Source organism: Canis aureus, chromosome 23 (genome assembly GCF_053574225.1).
Source record: "Canis aureus isolate CA01 chromosome 23, VMU_Caureus_v.1.0, whole genome shotgun sequence".
In the NCBI taxonomy this organism is placed as follows: Eukaryota; Metazoa; Chordata; class Mammalia; order Carnivora; family Canidae; genus Canis; species Canis aureus.
The window spans coordinates 51,014,356-51,032,342 of record NC_135633.1 but is presented as its reverse complement, the minus strand read 5'-3'; the positions used below and the strand labels follow the sequence as shown (position 1 = coordinate 51,032,342).

The 17,987-nt window shown below is 35.4% G+C and overlaps 1 protein-coding gene across 8 annotated transcripts in view; it reads right to left on the bottom strand.

Moving 5' to 3' along the window:
* ARHGAP42 (Rho GTPase activating protein 42) overlaps positions 1-17,987 on the bottom strand; it is a 287,300-nt gene that overhangs the window by 41,210 nt on the left and 228,103 nt on the right. For all 8 annotated transcript variants that reach the window (XM_077867592.1, XM_077867593.1, XM_077867594.1 and 5 more), the window contains 2 exons: positions 17,791-17,869; positions 16,218-16,257 (listed from right to left, as the gene is read on the bottom strand). In XM_077867592.1, coding sequence (XP_077723718.1) covers positions 16,218-16,257; positions 17,791-17,869 — 119 coding nt within the window. The remainder of the gene's footprint in view (positions 1-16,217; positions 16,258-17,790; positions 17,870-17,987) is intronic.

Here is a 17,987-nt window from a genome sequence, read left to right as displayed (position 1 = left end):
TCTACACTTGAGAACCAGGATTCTAACACAGATCTCCTGAATCTAGCCCAGTATTCTTTCTACTGCATTTTTTATTATATGCAAAGAATTCAAAATAGTCCACCAAAAATCCCCCAAAGATCCTACATTATGAAATAGCAATTTATTTTCATTGCTTTTCCTAGATTTTAAATCTGTTCTAATTTTCTTAACGTTTTGAGCCCAGATCAAATGAGATTACTTCTTTTTTTGAAAAAGGATTTAATTTAAAAATACCAAGTAATACCCTGAGGAAAAATTCAAATATTTTCTTGGTACTATAATGAAAATTTTCATTATATGTGGTGGAAATATGATATTTCTTAATATTCTCAAATAATATATGAAAATAATCCAAATCAATAAAAAATTAAAAGTGGATTCCAATAAAGATAGTGGATTAGAAAGAAGTTGGAAGACGGTGGAGTAAGAAGACCCTAAACTCACCTCATCTCATGGACACAACTGGATAACACTCATATCAGTGTAAAAACTCAGAAAATGAAGACTGGGAAAACAAACTCCATAACTAAAGGCAGAGAATAGTTCATATTGAAGAGGATACAAAGGGTGGGGACATAGTGGGGAGCAAAACAGAGTGGCCATCTGTGGTCAAGAGGGAGCCACAGGCACGAAGAAGGATGAGAAACAGATTCACACACCAGGAGCTTGCATGAAAAGAGATGAATCCTCATAACATTTGGCATTGAAAGCAAGAGGAGTTTATTTTTTAAAAATATTTTATTTATTTGTTCATGAGAGATGCAGAGACAGAGGCAGAGACATAAGCAAAGGGAGAAGCAAGCTCCATGCAGGGAGCCTGATGTGGGACTTGATCCCAGGACTCTAGGATCATGCTCTGAGCCAAAGGCGGATGCTCAACCGTTGAGCCACTCAGGCATCCCAAGAGGAGCTGAATTCATGGACTTCTTACAAATAAGAGGGACTTAAAACCTGGAATCTTAAAAATCAGCGGGCTCCGTTTTGGAAGAGCCCTGAGGGCAACAGGAAGACGTCCCTTAAAGGGACTATGTGTGTATCTACCCTCCAGATACAGGGTAGAATCAGCACCTTGAAAAACACCTGAGGCATACAATAAGTTATTTAATCATCTCAGAGCATGTCCAAAGGAAAACTCCTCCAAGAACAAAGGAGCTGGCAGGTGCCCCTGCCCCCACCCCCATCCCTTAGCATATACACATGATCACCTGCAGAAACCAGCAGGAAATTCACTACTTGATTTGGCACATCCACCCTTTCCACTCATGCTAACATCAGCCCCAGCACTGTAGGCTGCCCCTCTCAGAAATTCAGTGCAAAGACACTGCATCTTCCCACCCATGCATTTTGCAAGACTGTAGTTCTGGCAGTAATGGCTGCAGGCCCTGTGGAAGTTTGCAGAGCACCTTGTTAAAACTGCACAACCACTCGCAAGGCTGGGTACTGGAAACTATGGGTTTCATTTCATAAGCAGAGCATACTCTGTTAAAACTGCATACCACACCCCAGCCAGGGAAAAAGCACTGCAGACAATAAGCAAAAAGAGCCTCTGCAGACAACTGGACTGAGGGCAAAAGGAGCCAGAATAAAACAGCAGAGTACATGTAACACACATAGGAGACACCACTTGTGGCATCAGGTTCTAAGGGAACAGGGAAAACTGCACCACAGGGCACTGCAGGACCTCTTCTTCATAAGGCCACTACATCAAAGAACAGGAGACATAGCTCACTTCCCTGACATAGAGAAACAGACACAAGAATTAGGCAAAATGGGGAGACAGAGGAATATATCCCAAATGGAAAAAACAATGCAAAAACGACAGTAAGAGACCTAAGAGAAATGCGTAAAAATAATACGCCTGACAGAGATTTTTTTTGTTTATTTATTTTTTTATTGGAGTTCAATTTGCCAACATATAGTGTATCACCCAGTGCTCATCCCATCAAGTGCCCCCCTCACTCAGTGCCCTTCACCCAGTCACCCCCACCCCCCACCCACCTCCCTTTCCACCACCTCTTGTTCGTTTCCCAGAGTTAGGAGTCTCTCATGGTCTGTCTCCCTTTCTGATATTTCCCACTCATTTTTTCTCCTTTCCCCGTTATTCCCTTTCACTATTTTTTATATTCCCCAAATGAATGAGACCATATAATGTTTGTCCTTCTCTGATTGACTTATTTCACTCAGTATAATACCCTCCAGTTCCAACCACGTCGAAGTAAATGGTGGGTATTTCCTGACAGAGAATTTAAAGTAATGATCATAAAGACACTCACTGCACTTGAGAAAAGAATGGAGAATATAAATGAGGCCCTTAACAAAGAGATAAAAAAGAACAAATCAGAAATGAAGAAAATAATAAATAAAATTAAAAATTCACTAGATGGAATGAACAGTAGGCTAGAGGAAGCAGAGGAATGAATGAGCAACTTGAAAGAAAAAAAATTATACAAAATGACAACAGACTCAGGGAACTCAGTGACTTTATCAAATGTAATAACATTTGCATTAAAGGATTCCAGAATAAAAATAAAAGGGGTCAGAAAATTTATGTGAAGAAATTAATAATATTAATTATTATTAATAATAATAATTCTAAAAATTTCCAAACCTGGAAAAGAAAATAGATATCCAGATCCAGGAGGCAGAGATCCCCCCAAAAATCAACCCAAGGAAGTCAACGTCAAGACACAAAGTAATTAAAATGGCAAAAAGTAGTGATAAAGAATTTTAAGAGCAAGAGAAAAGAAGATAGTTACATATAAGGGAACTGTCACAAGGCTGTGAGTGGATTTTTCAGCAGAAACTTTAGAGATCAAAAGAAAGTGGCATGATATATTCAAAGTGCTAAGAGGAAATAATATCAGCCAAAAATGGTTGATTTAGTAATATTATCATTCAGAATGGGAGAGACAGTTTCTCAGACAAACAAGAGTTGAAGTAATTCATGGCCACTAAACCAGCTCTACAAGAAATATTAAGGAAACACTTGGAGTGGAAAGAAAAGACCATAAGTAAGAGAGTATGAAAAGTAGGACACACACACACACACATACACACACACACACACACACACACACACAAATAAGTCTTTCTGTAAAAATCAGTGGAAGAATTCAGAAAATAATAGGATGTGAGATAGGATACCATATACCTGAAATATAGGGGAAAGGGTAAGAGGAAAGAATGGGTTCTAATTTAAGCAACCATCAACTGAATATAGACTGCTTTATGCAGAAGAGATGTTCTACACAAACCTAATGGAACCTCAAATCAAAACATGGTACCAGATATACAAGAATAAACAGAAAGGAATCCAGGTTAACACTAAAGTAGTCATCAAACTGTTAAAGAGAGCAAGAGAAAAAAGAAAACTACACAAATGACCACAAAAAAGTAACAAAACGGCAATAAATACATATCTATCATAATTAATTTGAAAGTAAATGAAAAAATGCTCCAATTAAAAGATATAGGGTGATGGAATGTGTAAAAAAATAAGCCAATCTGTATGCTGTCTATATGATATTCCTTTCAGAATTAAAGATACATGCAGATTGAAAGTGAGGGGTTAGAGAAATATTCATCATGCAGAATATCCAACATGCAGGATGTCAGAACAAAACCAGAATAGCTATACTCATATCAGATGAATTAGACTTTAAAACAAAGACTGTAACAAGAGAATAATGACACTGATAATAAAAAGAACAATCCAATGAGGATATAACAATTCTAAATATTTATACACCCAACATAGGAGCACCCAAATACATAAAACAGTTAATAACAAACATAAAGGAACTAATTGATAGTGATACATTAATAATAGAGGATTTTAATACCCTACTTATATCAACGGACAGATCACATTAACAGAAAATCAATAAGAAAACAATGGCTTTGCATGACACACTAGACTAGATGGATTTCCCACACATTCAGAACATTCCATCCTAAAATAGCAGAATAGACATTCTTTTCAAGTACACATGGGATGCATTTCAGAATACATCATTTATTAGGCCACAAAAGAAACCTCAACAAACTCAAAGAGATCGAAGTCATACCAGGCATTTTTTCTGACCACAATGCTATGAAATAAAAGATCAACCAAAAGAAAAAAATCTGGGAAGAGCACAAATACATGGAGGTTAAGTAACATGCTACTTGCACTGTTGATGGGAATGTGAACTGGTGCAGCCACTCTGGAAAACTGTGTGGAGGTTCCTCAAAGAATTAAAAATAGACCTGCCCTACGACCCGGCAATTGCACTGCTGGGGATTTACCCCAAAGATACAGATGCAGTGAAACCCCGGGACACCTGCACCCCAGTGTGTATAGCAGCAATGTCCACAATAGCCAAACTGTGGAAGGAGCCTCGGTGTCCATTGAAAGATGAATGGATAAAGAAGCTGTGGTCTATGTATACAATGGAATATTACTCAGGCATTAGAAACGACAAATACCCACCATTTGCTTCAACGTGGATGGAACTGGAGGGTATTATGCTGAGTGAAGTAAGTCAATCGGAGAAGGACAGACATTATATGGTCTCATACATTTGGGAAATATAAAAAATAGTGAAAGGGAATAAACGGGAAAGGAGAGAAAATGAGTTGGAAATATCAGGGAAGGTGACAGAGCATGAGAGACACATAACTCTGGGAAACGAACAAGGGGTAGTAGAAAGGGAGGAGGGCGGGGGGTGGGGGTTAATGGGTGATGGGCACTGAGGGGGGCACTTGACAGGAGGGGCACTGGATGATATGCTATATGTTGGCATACTGAACTCCAATAAAAATAATTTAAAAAATTTAAATAAAATAAAATAAATAAAAAGAAGTGAAATAAAGGAGCAAAGGTAAAAAAATGAAAGAGAGTAAACCAAGAAACTGACTGTTCACTATAGAGAGCAAACTGATGGCTACTGAAGGGAGGATGGGTGGGAAGATGGGGGAAATAGGTGATGGGGATTAAGAGTACACTTATCTTGATGAGCATTGAGTAAATATGGAGCTGTTGACTCACTGTATTGTATATCTGACACTAATATAACACTGGATGTTAACTACATTAGAATTAAAATTTAATACGTAATAATAAAATGAAAAGAAAAAATAAAAAAAAAGGTGGAGGACTAAACATTCATGTAACTCAACACCAATTCAGAGATAAAAATATGTATCAAAAATTGTTCTAACAATACACAAAAAATTTTTAGGAAATCCTAGACATAGAAAACCACTGATATCTTCCAGGTTTGAGAAATCTATGGTCCAAAAAAGTAGAAGTAGTGAACTAAGAAGAGACTTATTATGTGATATTAAAGAAAAAAAGTAACCAACAGGATAGTATGATCCAATTTCTTAACATGCAATATTCGAGGGTATGACTGTTTCTATTTTCCTGGGAAAAAAAATTTAGGAAGATCTATGCAAATTGCAAGTAAGAAAGAATACAGAAGGTAGAAATTGTCATTTTTATTCACTGGACTTCAAAAGTTACCAATTTTTTTAAAATACAGTTCTTTAAAACTTATTTATTTATTTATTTATTTATTTATTTATTTATTTATTTATTTAAGACAGAGAGAGAGAGAGAGAGAGAGAGAGCGCACAAGCAGGGGGAGCAGCAGGCAGAGAGAAAGAGGGAAAAGAAGGCACCCTGCTGGGTAGGGAGCCCGATGTGGGGCTCGACACCAGGACCCTAGGATCATGTCCTGAGCCAAAGGCAGATGCTTAACTGATTGAATCACCCAGGTGCCCCAGTTCTTTTAAACATTAAAAAAAAAATTTAATAGATTGAAACATTTAAAATGTCCATTTTAAAATACATAATGTTACCCATAAGAACAGATCATTTATTTTTGTGTCCCAGAGCCCTACATCAAGTGAACAGAATTCAGGAATGCTTTGGGTAAACTCAACAATACAAGAATGAATAGTCATTATACAAACATTAGAGTATATTATCTACATGAGAGTAAAGCTTCTTTTAGACAGCAAATAGGGATTTTTTGCTCCCAATAACCCAAAGGCCAATCATAATATTATACATTCTGGTATCCTAAAATATTTATTGAACATAAGAAAACAGGTAAATGGAAAGGTAAGGAATCAATGATCTTCAACAACAAAAACTGAGCTAAAAAATATAGCTTTAGGTAAAAGGGATACACTAGCATTTTATTCATCAATTTTAACTGTAATTTCCAGATATTTGTTTGGTTCTTGAGGTCACATTGTTCAACTTTTCAATAAAGATTAAGAAAAAGAAAATCATTTATTAAAAAATATCAATAAAACTTGTCCTTGGCAAAATGATGGAAGTCAACCATGTTATCTACATGTATCTATATCTATCGATTGACCCATCAATTGATTGCAGATGTAAACAGAATTCGCTTAAGTATCCACTTGGAGAAGAACATGCAATAGTCAGGCTATATTGATGGTATAAAGGGATATTTGGCAGCATTACCCTAGTCTATTCTAATAAACCAGTATCACAGGCTCCACAATGAGTAAAATCTTATAGACATTCAGTGTGAATATCACGTCACTCCATGGCTGCCACAGTACTGATGTATCCGATGATCTTGTCAAGCTCTTTAGCTCTTTAGCTCTTTTCATAGGACGTGAGTAAATAAGACACTATTAATCATATCACATTAGAATATACTCTGCTGGCAGAAAATAATCATGCATTTTTATTTTGTTTCCTCTGAACACCCTTTAGAATCACCTGAAAGAGTATAGAGAAGGTGCTCAGTGCAGAGATAGCAGCCACAATGAATATGGGGTTGCATCTCAGCTCTAGTATTTACTGCTATGTATATTGATGTTTGTGAACTCAGGTTCTTTCATTTATAAAATGAGAGAAATGATAACATGTTATGTTAAAGTGTTGTAGTAAAATGAAGACAAAGCCATGGGAAGCATTGGAAAACATCAAACTATGGAACAAACCTAACTGAATGCTATTTTCTTTCTCTTGTGCTCCTATCCATACATCACTGCTATATGAAGAAAAACAGAAGAAATGATAAAATAAGTCAGTTATTAGTTCTTTTTTTGAATAAAGAATTATTTTAGAGAGAGACAGAGAGAGAGAGAGAGAGAGCATACAAGTGGGAGTAGGGGCAGAAGAAGAAGGAGAAATCCTCAAGCAGACTCCCTGCTGAGCACAGAGCCATAACAGATGTGTTATGGGCAGGAGACCCCAGGACCCAGAGATCATGACCTGAGCTGAAATTAGGGGTCGAATGCTCAACCGACTGAACCACCCAGGTGCCACATTCAGTTATTAGTTCTAACCAGATTTAAGAGACAGTAGTTACTCTCTCACTTACTTGTTATCTTACTGGGCATAGTTTTAATCTCTGTGCCTCAGTTTCCTTTTCTATACAGTAAGAATAATAGAAATATCTTCTTTACAGGACTGTTCACAAATGAAATACATTAACATCTGCAAAGCTCCTAGGATAGTGTTTGCAATATAGTAACTGCCACAGAAGTGCTGGTGACCATCAGCAGCAGCAGCAGCAGCAGCAGCTGGAGGAAAATATAAAGATCTACATATATAAATTACATGAACAAGGCACCACTAGGCATGACTAAAGTCAGTGGGGCTTGAGAAACTGTCTAGAGGGTTATTTTTCAAAAAAGCATAATATGTTAATTTTTAGATATTTGGAGCCAGAGCGATAATCTAGTTCTTGAAACAAATGTAAATCGGTATAACTCAGGCCCTGTAACCTATCTGGCCACTGAAAAGATAAGTCACATATTACAAAGTGTCTGTATACTTTGATCATATTTCAGTAAATCAAAATGGACAAACATATCTTCTCACTGGAACTGAAGAGACTGCAATAGGCTAGGATTACTGTTCATTCACACGTGTTGTCCCTTCCTACAGGATAATCACATCTCTCAGCTCCCTTAAAGACAGGCCTGGCCATATGATAGACACTAGCCAATGAAATATGAATGGAAGTGACAAATGCCATCATCCAGCAGACACTAAGAGTCAATATGATTCTGCCAATTCTGCTGAGGTCTGGGGAGAAGAGGGCAACATGGATTAAACAGGCTACCACATGCTTTGTCTCCCAGTGTCAGGTATAGGAGGCAGTGACAAGGAGGGGTGTTTCTGAAGGACGCTGGGGAAAACTCCTTCTGTAATGGAAAACAAGCAACTTCCCCAAACCATGAAGAGGTTACTACATTTGATGTCAGTGCTAATGAGAAATTAACAAAAATAGGCTCTTTATAGCTTTTTTTTAAAACTTAGTGTTCCACCAAAATAATAAGTGGAAAGGGCCCTTACAAAAACAAGTCACATCTTTCATTAAAGGCTGATAATTTATCATAATTTATCATAACTCTTCTTTAGTACAGGTCAAGGTACTCCTGCTTCAAAAGTAGAGTAGAGCATACCCATCCTACACATGAGAAATACAGATTACTTAATCAGAGCTCAATGCCTGGTTCAGAGCAGGCAGCCAATACGTGCTTATTGATTAATGGTTTCCTAGTTATTGGTTTGTAAGTGGGTTATGCAAGTACCCCTGCTTCTAGAAGGGTTAGGGCTTATCTAGCAGAAGCAAACTTTTGTCATCTCCTCCCCACATGCCCCACTCAGCCCCATGTCTCCCTGCTAAAGAAAGGGCCAGATAGGCAGAATACAACTGCAACCAAATTCCTAGGAATTAAAACCCTGTACTTGGCTTTCAGGCAGTAAAATAAGCTAACTTAAAGAACTTTATATATTCAGTCAAAAGTTAAGTGTAAACATTATTTTTCCCTCTGGAAACTATTCAGGGCTAAAGCTTTTATTGAAATCCAAATAAAGTTTCCACAAGGCAGTTTAACAGCATAATAGCTATTAATCTCAAGAGAATTCAAACAACCATGGGGAAAAGAAAAAGAATAGTCCTCTATACAGCTAACAAAGCAAAAGTCCTTGTACCTTCAATTTCCTAGTAATTAAAAACCCAGTATGTCCTCACAGATGTAATCTACTTGGCCTAACAGTACCTTCTCAGGGTTGACAAGACAAAGCAACACTTGTTTTTAATTTGTAATTCACTTTTCTAATCTGTCATTTCAGATTAAAAGGCTGCTTATCACAGATAAGTAATATTATACTATCCATGGCTTGAAAGAAACAGAAAAAAGAAATGAGTGCATTTATTGCTGTTTGTGATACTCAGGACCATTTCTCTTTTCCCTAAAGGATGAACAGTTAACTCTCTACAGCCCTGCTCCAAGCTATTCCTTCTTCTTGCTCTGCCCATGAAAAGCACTTGAGCTATAATCCTCTTCCTAGGTCTGAAGATGGAAACAAAATTATTTGGTCATAGGCATGGTGAAGGATGTGGTAAGGGGGAGGAGGATATAATATAGGGACGTCTGAGAACTTTCAGAATTAAACTATCTAAAAAGCAGTATGAGGCTCAAAAAAATTCGTGACAGATGGCAACTGTCTACGATAAGAAGAATGAGCTTAATTTTTCTTTACTTTATTGATGGGAAGAATATTTTTCCCCTAAGCACACAAGAGGAAAGTCACAGAAGAAATTGAGCAAAAATTAAGAATTTGGGGAAAATTTTCAAAGTATCTTCTGGTCCAGTCATGAGGACATGTGGACACGTACATGACAACTGAAGGCTGAGTGATTGTGATGATGTGGGAAAATCATGACTTTCATTAGCAAAAATATCATTTGAAAGGACTTCTTTTTTTTTTTCCATTTATAATTCCTGGAATAAAGTAGGTATAGGATGGAATACTGTTGAACTGAACTGTATGAGAGAATGAGAATATAGTGTCTTTTCTTTCTCAATTCTCACTTCCTCCAACCTAGGGTAGAAGGACCAGCTGGAAAACCGCTACACAAAACATGTTTGAGTGGGGATGAGGCTCAGGGCACCAACAAAGAATGCCAGAATAAGCAAACTTAGGAAAAATGAGAACTACCTCTGTCCCTGTTAACAACTAGTCCCAAGAAGGAGGTTTTGGGACACAAAAGGTATGTCACAAAAGATAATCTGTTTCAAAGAGCGTGGTACTGACTCAAAAACAGACACATAGGTCAGCAGAACAAAACAGAAAGCCCAGAAATAAACCCATAACTATATGGTCAATTACTATTTGAAAAAGGAGGGAAGAACATGCAATGGGAAAATGTCTCCTCAACAAATGGTGTTGGGAAAACTGGATAGCAACATACTAAAGAATCAAACTGGACCACTTCCTTACACCATACACACAAATAAACTCAAAATTGATTAAGAACCTAAATGTGAGGTTGAAACCACAAAAATCCTAGAGGAGGGCACAGGTAGTAATGTCTCCAACATCGGCTGTAACAACATTTTTTTGGATATGTCTTCTGAGGCAAGGGAAATAAAAGTAAAAATAAACTACTAGGACTACATCAAAATAAAAAGTTACTGCAGGGCAAAAGACAATAGCCGACAAAACTAAAGGGCAACCTACTGAATGGGAGGTGATATCTGCTAATGACATATCTGATAAAGGGTTAGTATCCAAAATATATAAGAACTGATGCAACTCAACACCCAAAAAACCAAATAATCCAATTAAAAAATAGGTGGAAGACATGGACAGATATACCTCCAAAGAAGACATACAGGTGGCCAACAGACACATGAAAAGATACTCAACAGCACTCATCATCAGGGAGATGCAAATCAAAACCGCAATGAGATATCGCCTCATCCCTGTCAGAATGGCTAACATCAAAAATACGAGAAACAACACCTGTTGGCGAGGATGTGGAGAAAAAGGAACCCTTGTGCACTGTTGGTGGGAATGCAAACTGGTGCAGCCACTGTGGAAGATGGTATGGAGGTTCCTCAGATAATTAAAAATAGAACTACCCTATCATCCAGGAATTGCACTACTGAACATTTACCTCCCCCCCCCCAAAAAAAATACAAAAACATTCATTCGAAAGGATACATGCACCCGCCCTCATGATTATTGGAGCATTATTTACAGTAGCCAAACTATGGCTACTGTAGCCCAAGTGTCCATTGATAGATGAATAGATAAAGAAGTAGTGGTACATATACACAATGAAATACTGCTAAATCATAAGAGAGAATGAGATCCTGACATTTTTAATGACTTGGATGGAATTAGAGAGTATAATGCTAAGTGAAATAAGTCAGTCAGAGAAAGACAAATATCATATGATTGAATTCATTTGCGGAATCTAAGAAACAAAACAAAGTAGCAAAGGGAAAAAGAGAGAAAAAGAGAGAAACCAAGAAACAGACTCTTAACTATAGAGAACAAACTAAAGGTTACCAGAAGACACTTGAGAGGGGGAATCTGTGAAATAGGTGACAGCTATTAAGAGTGCACTTGTGGTAATGAGCACTGGATGATGTATGGATTTACTGGATTTATTGAATCACTATATTATACACTCGAAGCCACTATAACAGTGTATGTTAACTAAACTGGAATTAATATTAAAAAATATATATATAACTCCCCACCCTCCCCCCCAAAAAAGAAAAAAAAATACAACTACCCTACAATCCAGTAATCACACTACTGGATATTTACTGAAAAAATATAAAAACACTAATTCAAAGGGATACATGTACCCTATATTTACTACAGCATTATTTACAATAACCAAGTTATAGAAGCAGCCCAAGTGTCCATCAGTAGATGAAAGAATAAAGATGTGAGATATACATATATGATGGAAGTAATAACTCAGCCATAAAAAAAAACAATGAAATCTTGTCATTTGCAATGATATGGATAGAACTAGAGAGTATAATGCTAAGCAAAATAGAGAAAGACAAATACCATATGATTTCACTCATATGTGGAATTTAGGAAAAAAAAAACAAACAGAGGAAATAAAGAAAGTCAAATCAAGAAAGTCTTAACTACCAGAGAGCAAACTGCTGATTACCAGAAGGGAGCTGGGGGGAATGGGTAAAATAGGTAATGGGGATTAAGGAGACACTTACCATAATGAGCACTGAGTAATGTATAGAACTGTTGAATCACTATGTTGTACACCTGAAGCTAATATAACACTGTATATGAACTATACTAGGATTAAAATAAAAAACTTAATAAACAAAAAAAAAGAAAACTTTTTTCTTTAAGATGGGGCCAATTATGGAGCACTATTGATATGTTATTCTTTAGCAAAATATCTCTAAAGGTACAGCTTGAGAAATAGTTTAGTTCTACTCTTACCTGAATAATATTTATTTAATATTGATGGTAGATATTGTTATTCTTAAAATGAATGAATTTCCAAAGTCTTAAAATTTCAAGAAAAGAATACTTTCAAGCATATTTTACAACCAGAAAAGCATTTGTCAACTAATTCTTTAGTTTTTGTACTTAGTGCTTTTTTTCATTAAGAAGTGTCAAACTTTCCTTCTTTATTGAATTACATGCTGATCTCATTTGCAGCATCTATACTCTGAAAACAGTAAAGTAACCACAAAGTACTGAGACTTTTTCATGTTAGGTTTATAAAGATAATTTCAGAACTACAGTCACAGAATAGTTTTACTCTTCATTTCATGGCATATATTCTCTGCATATTCAGAGTATTGCCTTATTTTAGGATGCTAGATAGTTTTTATTACTCTTAGGCTCTTACTGAAAGCACAAATATTATGAGCACTTTTAATGGTTGACAGTCAAAACAAATTTTTACCTGAGTTTTATATTTTACCATCCTATGCTTCATTATTAGCTTCATCAGTTCAAAAATGCAAACACATCCTATGCAAAACTGAGTTTCCAAAGAACAGCTAGATAAACAGAATCCACCTGAATTACCAAGGCTATAAAGATGCCCTTCCCAAAGTGGCAAATGAATCAAGACTAATACTGGTTTCAAATACCAATTGAGAGAGAAGTTACAGATGGAAATTGATTCCACTTTTGAGAGGACTCAAATGTCAAAAAGGAACACAGAGATCTAAAAACACCACAATGATATGTAGTAAAATGGTAGAAGGGATGAACATAAAGATAAAAGCTGTTCTGCACTCCTAACATGATGAGCTTATATGATTAACTCAAGACTTAAAAAAGAGGTCTAAACTTTGCCATCACTGGAATATAATTTTGAATTGAAACAAATAAAATTTCAGACATGTCACTAGGCAGAAAACATGATGTTGTTCTCAGGTGAACCATATGCTTGAGTCTAGAATACTGTTAAGTGTTCATGTATATCCTAGAAGTCATTAAATCACTAGTAAAATAGTGTTATGTTGGTAAGACATGATAAAAGAGATAAGAGGTAAGATGACAGTCTGAGCAAGAGATTCAAAGTTCCACTAACATATTTTATTTTATTTTATTTTTTATTTTTTTAAAGATTTTATTTATTCATGAGAGACAGAGAGAGAGGTAGAGACACAGGCAGAGAAAAGTAGGCTCCATGCAGGGAGCCCGACATCGGACTTGATCCCAGGTCTCCAAGATCATGCCCTGGGCTGAGGGCAGGCGCTAAACCACTGAGCCACCCAGGCTTCCCCCACTAATACATTTTAGGCCTTGATGTAATAAAACGTTTAAAATTACATGCAAAAATATTAAATTCTGAGGACCTGGAAAGCCCATCGACTAGTCTGAGACAGGTAAAGAAAAGGACTTCAGTAAATGTTAGATTGAGGAATATTTAGAAAACCTTACTCATATAAATTGGCAACACCAAAATGTCCACCCCACTGCTTTAGGGAGCTTATTTCTGGAAAGTACATTCAATCTGGTGCCTCCATTAGTTAGAGTTTCTTTTTATTGATGGCCCATGCTATGTATAATCTTATCTTTTCAATAGAGCTGTGATTCTCCTTGGGTAAAGAGATTTGAGTTTCCAAGAATGTGGAAAAACAATCAGAAATAAGTGGAATTTGGATAAGCTGACTTTATGTCCACATAGTAAGACTTTTTGAAATCACTACACAATTTTACTTCTAATTTATTTAAAATGTTTAGAATGCTTAAAAAGATACTAATGTCAGCATTTATAAGCCAATTTACTAGATTACAGAAGATACCACTGGGTTTAGAAAGATTATATTAGCTAGAATCAGGAACTCGTCTTATTAGGGTACTGCATTTGGGAGAATAAGATTTACTAGCTTTGTAGTTATATCTTGATATGTCTAAAAAAAAAATTAAAAAAATAAATAAATAAAAAAGTTTCATTAATTAAATGTAAAAATGGGGAAATTCTACCAAGTTTATGAAAAAACATAAAGTGAAAATGACATTTAAAAAACTTGGGACACTTATACATAAAATAAGATCTGTACATAAAAATAGGATGAAAGAAAAAATATAGCTTAAGATAAAATAATAAAAATAAATCTTAAAACTAAGGTTAAGATCTATAGCTTTAAGCACTACATATTAATAAAGCAAACATAATATTCTGTTCTATGATCAAAATCTCCCCTTGAGAAATAAAAGCCTACTGGCACTAAGAACAACAATAAGAGCAAATGTGTGCTGAGCACACATACCTCATGGAAGGCCCATATTGAGTACTAAGGAGAAGGGGACAAGAGTTCTGTTGGGTCACAAGTTACTCAGAGAACTAAGTAGGATAGTAAAACACTGTATCAAAAGGAAAAATGTGAGAAGTGACTACACACATGGATTCTAGGATAGCTATTTTTCTGAAAAACACACCATTTTATAATTACAAATGGTGGCACAGTTATGTGTCAAGTGGCTACCGGAAAGCGGATTTCTGGAAGAGTCTTTAAGGCACAAAGAATCAGATTCCCCCCTCCATTACAGTATGACTACATGTGGTAACTTTCTTATTCAAATTTCCTAGTTATGATAGAAACTCTATTCCCAGAAGTGCGTTAAAGATCAAATATATTTTCACTGACATCACCATGTTCCCATTTAAAGCCCAATTCAATACCATATATAGTTTCAATTGTTTTCTAAGGATTCATCTTTGAGTAGGTTCATTTGAAGTTGAAAGAACTATCTTTATACTATATATGAAAGATGAAACCAGTATTAGAAAACACATTTCAAACTGTACACAAATGCAAAATATTCAACATATTGTTCTTTAGGTAATTGTTTAGAATGAACATTTGGTACTTACCTGTTGGTTAATATTCTGTGATTAGATACATATTTTATACTAATCACTTTCCTTGATTTGGAATAAATAAATCCAAGAATAAAAACTGGAAATAGTTTTTTAAGTCTTTAAGAGTATTTTAAATCATATTTTTTCTTTTGATAATCTCTGATATTAATTACTAGAGAGCATTTCATTCAGTTAAAATAATAGACTTTTTCATATACTCAATATCTATGACTCTCAAAGGAACACCTTCCTAGTTTTTATCTTTACTCCATTCTAAGTTGCATTTTGTTAGCAATTTAAAAATCAGGGTTACAATTAAGCCTATTTTAAAAATAAATTTAGACATCATAAGACAAAATCAATTGACTTAAATAAAGCTTGAAATTGCTTTAGAAGATATACACATAACCTTAGAAACAAATACACAAACTAATTTTTAAATGTCAAATAATCTGATCACACAGAGTACATAAAAAAGAAAATATCCTAAAGGTAAAAGGTGACAAAAAGGTGGCCAATGATTAAAGAAGGTTTAGAAATTGATGGAAAACACATAAAATGTGTTTATTAAGAATATTTTAATACTAAGGATTCAGTGATTCTACAGTGAGACAACAGGTTTTCTTTTATATCCCATGTGTTATGACAATGCCTTTATACACCCCACTTTTAAGTACAATCTCCTAAAACCAGCACAAATTATTCATGTCTTCAGTCTTGTCACTGGAATAGGGAAACTAAAATAAAGCAGCTCTCTACTGCCATTAAAAATATTTTTTAAAAAATCAAACTAAATATCAACTGCTTCAAATTTTTTCCTGGGATAAAGCCAGGTACATATCTATGAGTAAATAAACACCAAATAAATAAAAATTAATTTTAGTTAGTATCTGAGAAACTTCTTTGAATGAAAATTTTAAACTTGCTGAACTGTCAGATCAATGATATGTTACTACTATTTTCCCAGAATTAACTCTTAATATCACATAATGCCTTAGTGATTAAAAAAAAGTGATAAAATTTTAAATAATTATTAAAACAACTTACTTTCTTCTTTCTTGCTAATAATGGCAGGCAGGGTGTAAATCTAAAAAACAAAGGAAATCTAATCAGTCAACGACCTTGCACAGAAGCAGGGTGATGTTGGACAATGATACACAGAGAAAGTATCTTGATTTCAGGGTCCTACAACTGGTGCGTCCATAGGGCCAACTCCCAATCCTATCAACCTACCTTGCTTCCCACTTCTTTCCATCATGGCTGTCCCCCTTCCACATGATTTATGTATCTCATTCTATTACCGGACTGATGCACAATATATATATCTCTTTTTCAGGAAGGATCTGAGGATGGATTTTGCCAGATTACTCCTTCTACAAATTAACTCCTTAGTGTTTTGTTCTCAACATGTACAATCCTAACTTCTTTCTGAGCTATCATATCATCTAAATTTGCTCTAGGTGAGGGCTTACCTCACAACTTAGTGGCAAAGAGTCATTTTGTTTTAATTTTTAATTTGTAAGTGGCTGATATTTTTGTAAGCTATAATAAAATAAAAACATAATAAACATTATAAGGAATAGATGCAGAATCCAATTTTTGTATTATTAAACTCAATAGATATAAAATGACTTCTCCAAATTGCTGTAAAGTTTTCCAGATACTTGATCATAATTTCTGTACTCATTTTATTGTGGACTGGTAACAATTTGAGGGGTGGCCTCAAAGTCCAGCTGTGTTTTGCATAGGTACTTTGCACAAGGTTTTTCATAGATTCTTTAACAACTAAAGGATAGTTTCAAAGGACAGAATAGGGCCTTCTCATTTCCTTACGTGTTCATACCTCCAACTGTTCAGTGCAGTGTTCTTCACAAAGAACAAACAGTAATCGATGATTTATTCCCTTTTTTACATAAGCCTCCCTAATAATTTTAAGTAAATTTTCATGCCCACATTGAAATAATTATTAAAACAGTGGAGATACAGATGGAGGGGAAAATGTCAAGCTAGAAGGCCATTTTACCAAATGAGACTTTTTAAAAAAGATTTATTTATTTATTTGGGGGGAAGGGTCAGAGGGAGAGGGAGAGAGAGAATCACAAGCTGACTCCCTGCTGAGCACAGAGCCCACGTGGAGCTCTATCTCAAGACGTGAGCTGAAATCAAGAGTCGGACACTTAAATGACTGAGCCACCCAGGCACCCCATCTAATGAGACTTTCAAACAATGATATAGAGCACAGGATTAGTTCTTACCCTGAACCTTTGCTCATCAGACTGATCATGAAGCCTAGCACAGGCCATGCAAAAAGTGGGGACTCAACTATTACGTGAATAAAATAATCCGATCAGCAAAGCCAAGTTAGCGATAAGTAATTTGTTAAAAAATAATTTTAGGATTTTAAATCAGTCCTGGAAGTCCCCCTGAGAAACAAATTAGAAATTTGAAACAAATTAGTGTTATGTGCTAGTGAGTGAGACAACACTAGAAAAACAGTTTCTACTCCTCTGATTTGCAATCTTAATATCTTCAAATATACTACAGACATAAAAAGAAATTTCAGATGCACTTTGTAATTAGAATGATAAAACCTAAATTATAGAATATGCCACATTCTTACCGGTTCTTTCCCATCCATGGCTTCAAGCCAGAGTTTCCGATTAGCTTCTGAGAATGCCTGCAATGTGATGATTCCATGCCTATTAAAAACAAATATTTTATATATTCAGTGTATTCCTGTTATGTCTTTACACATTTATTTTTTTTGTATTCTTAAAGATAAAATTTGAAGAAAAAGCAGAAAAGAAAAAACTGAAA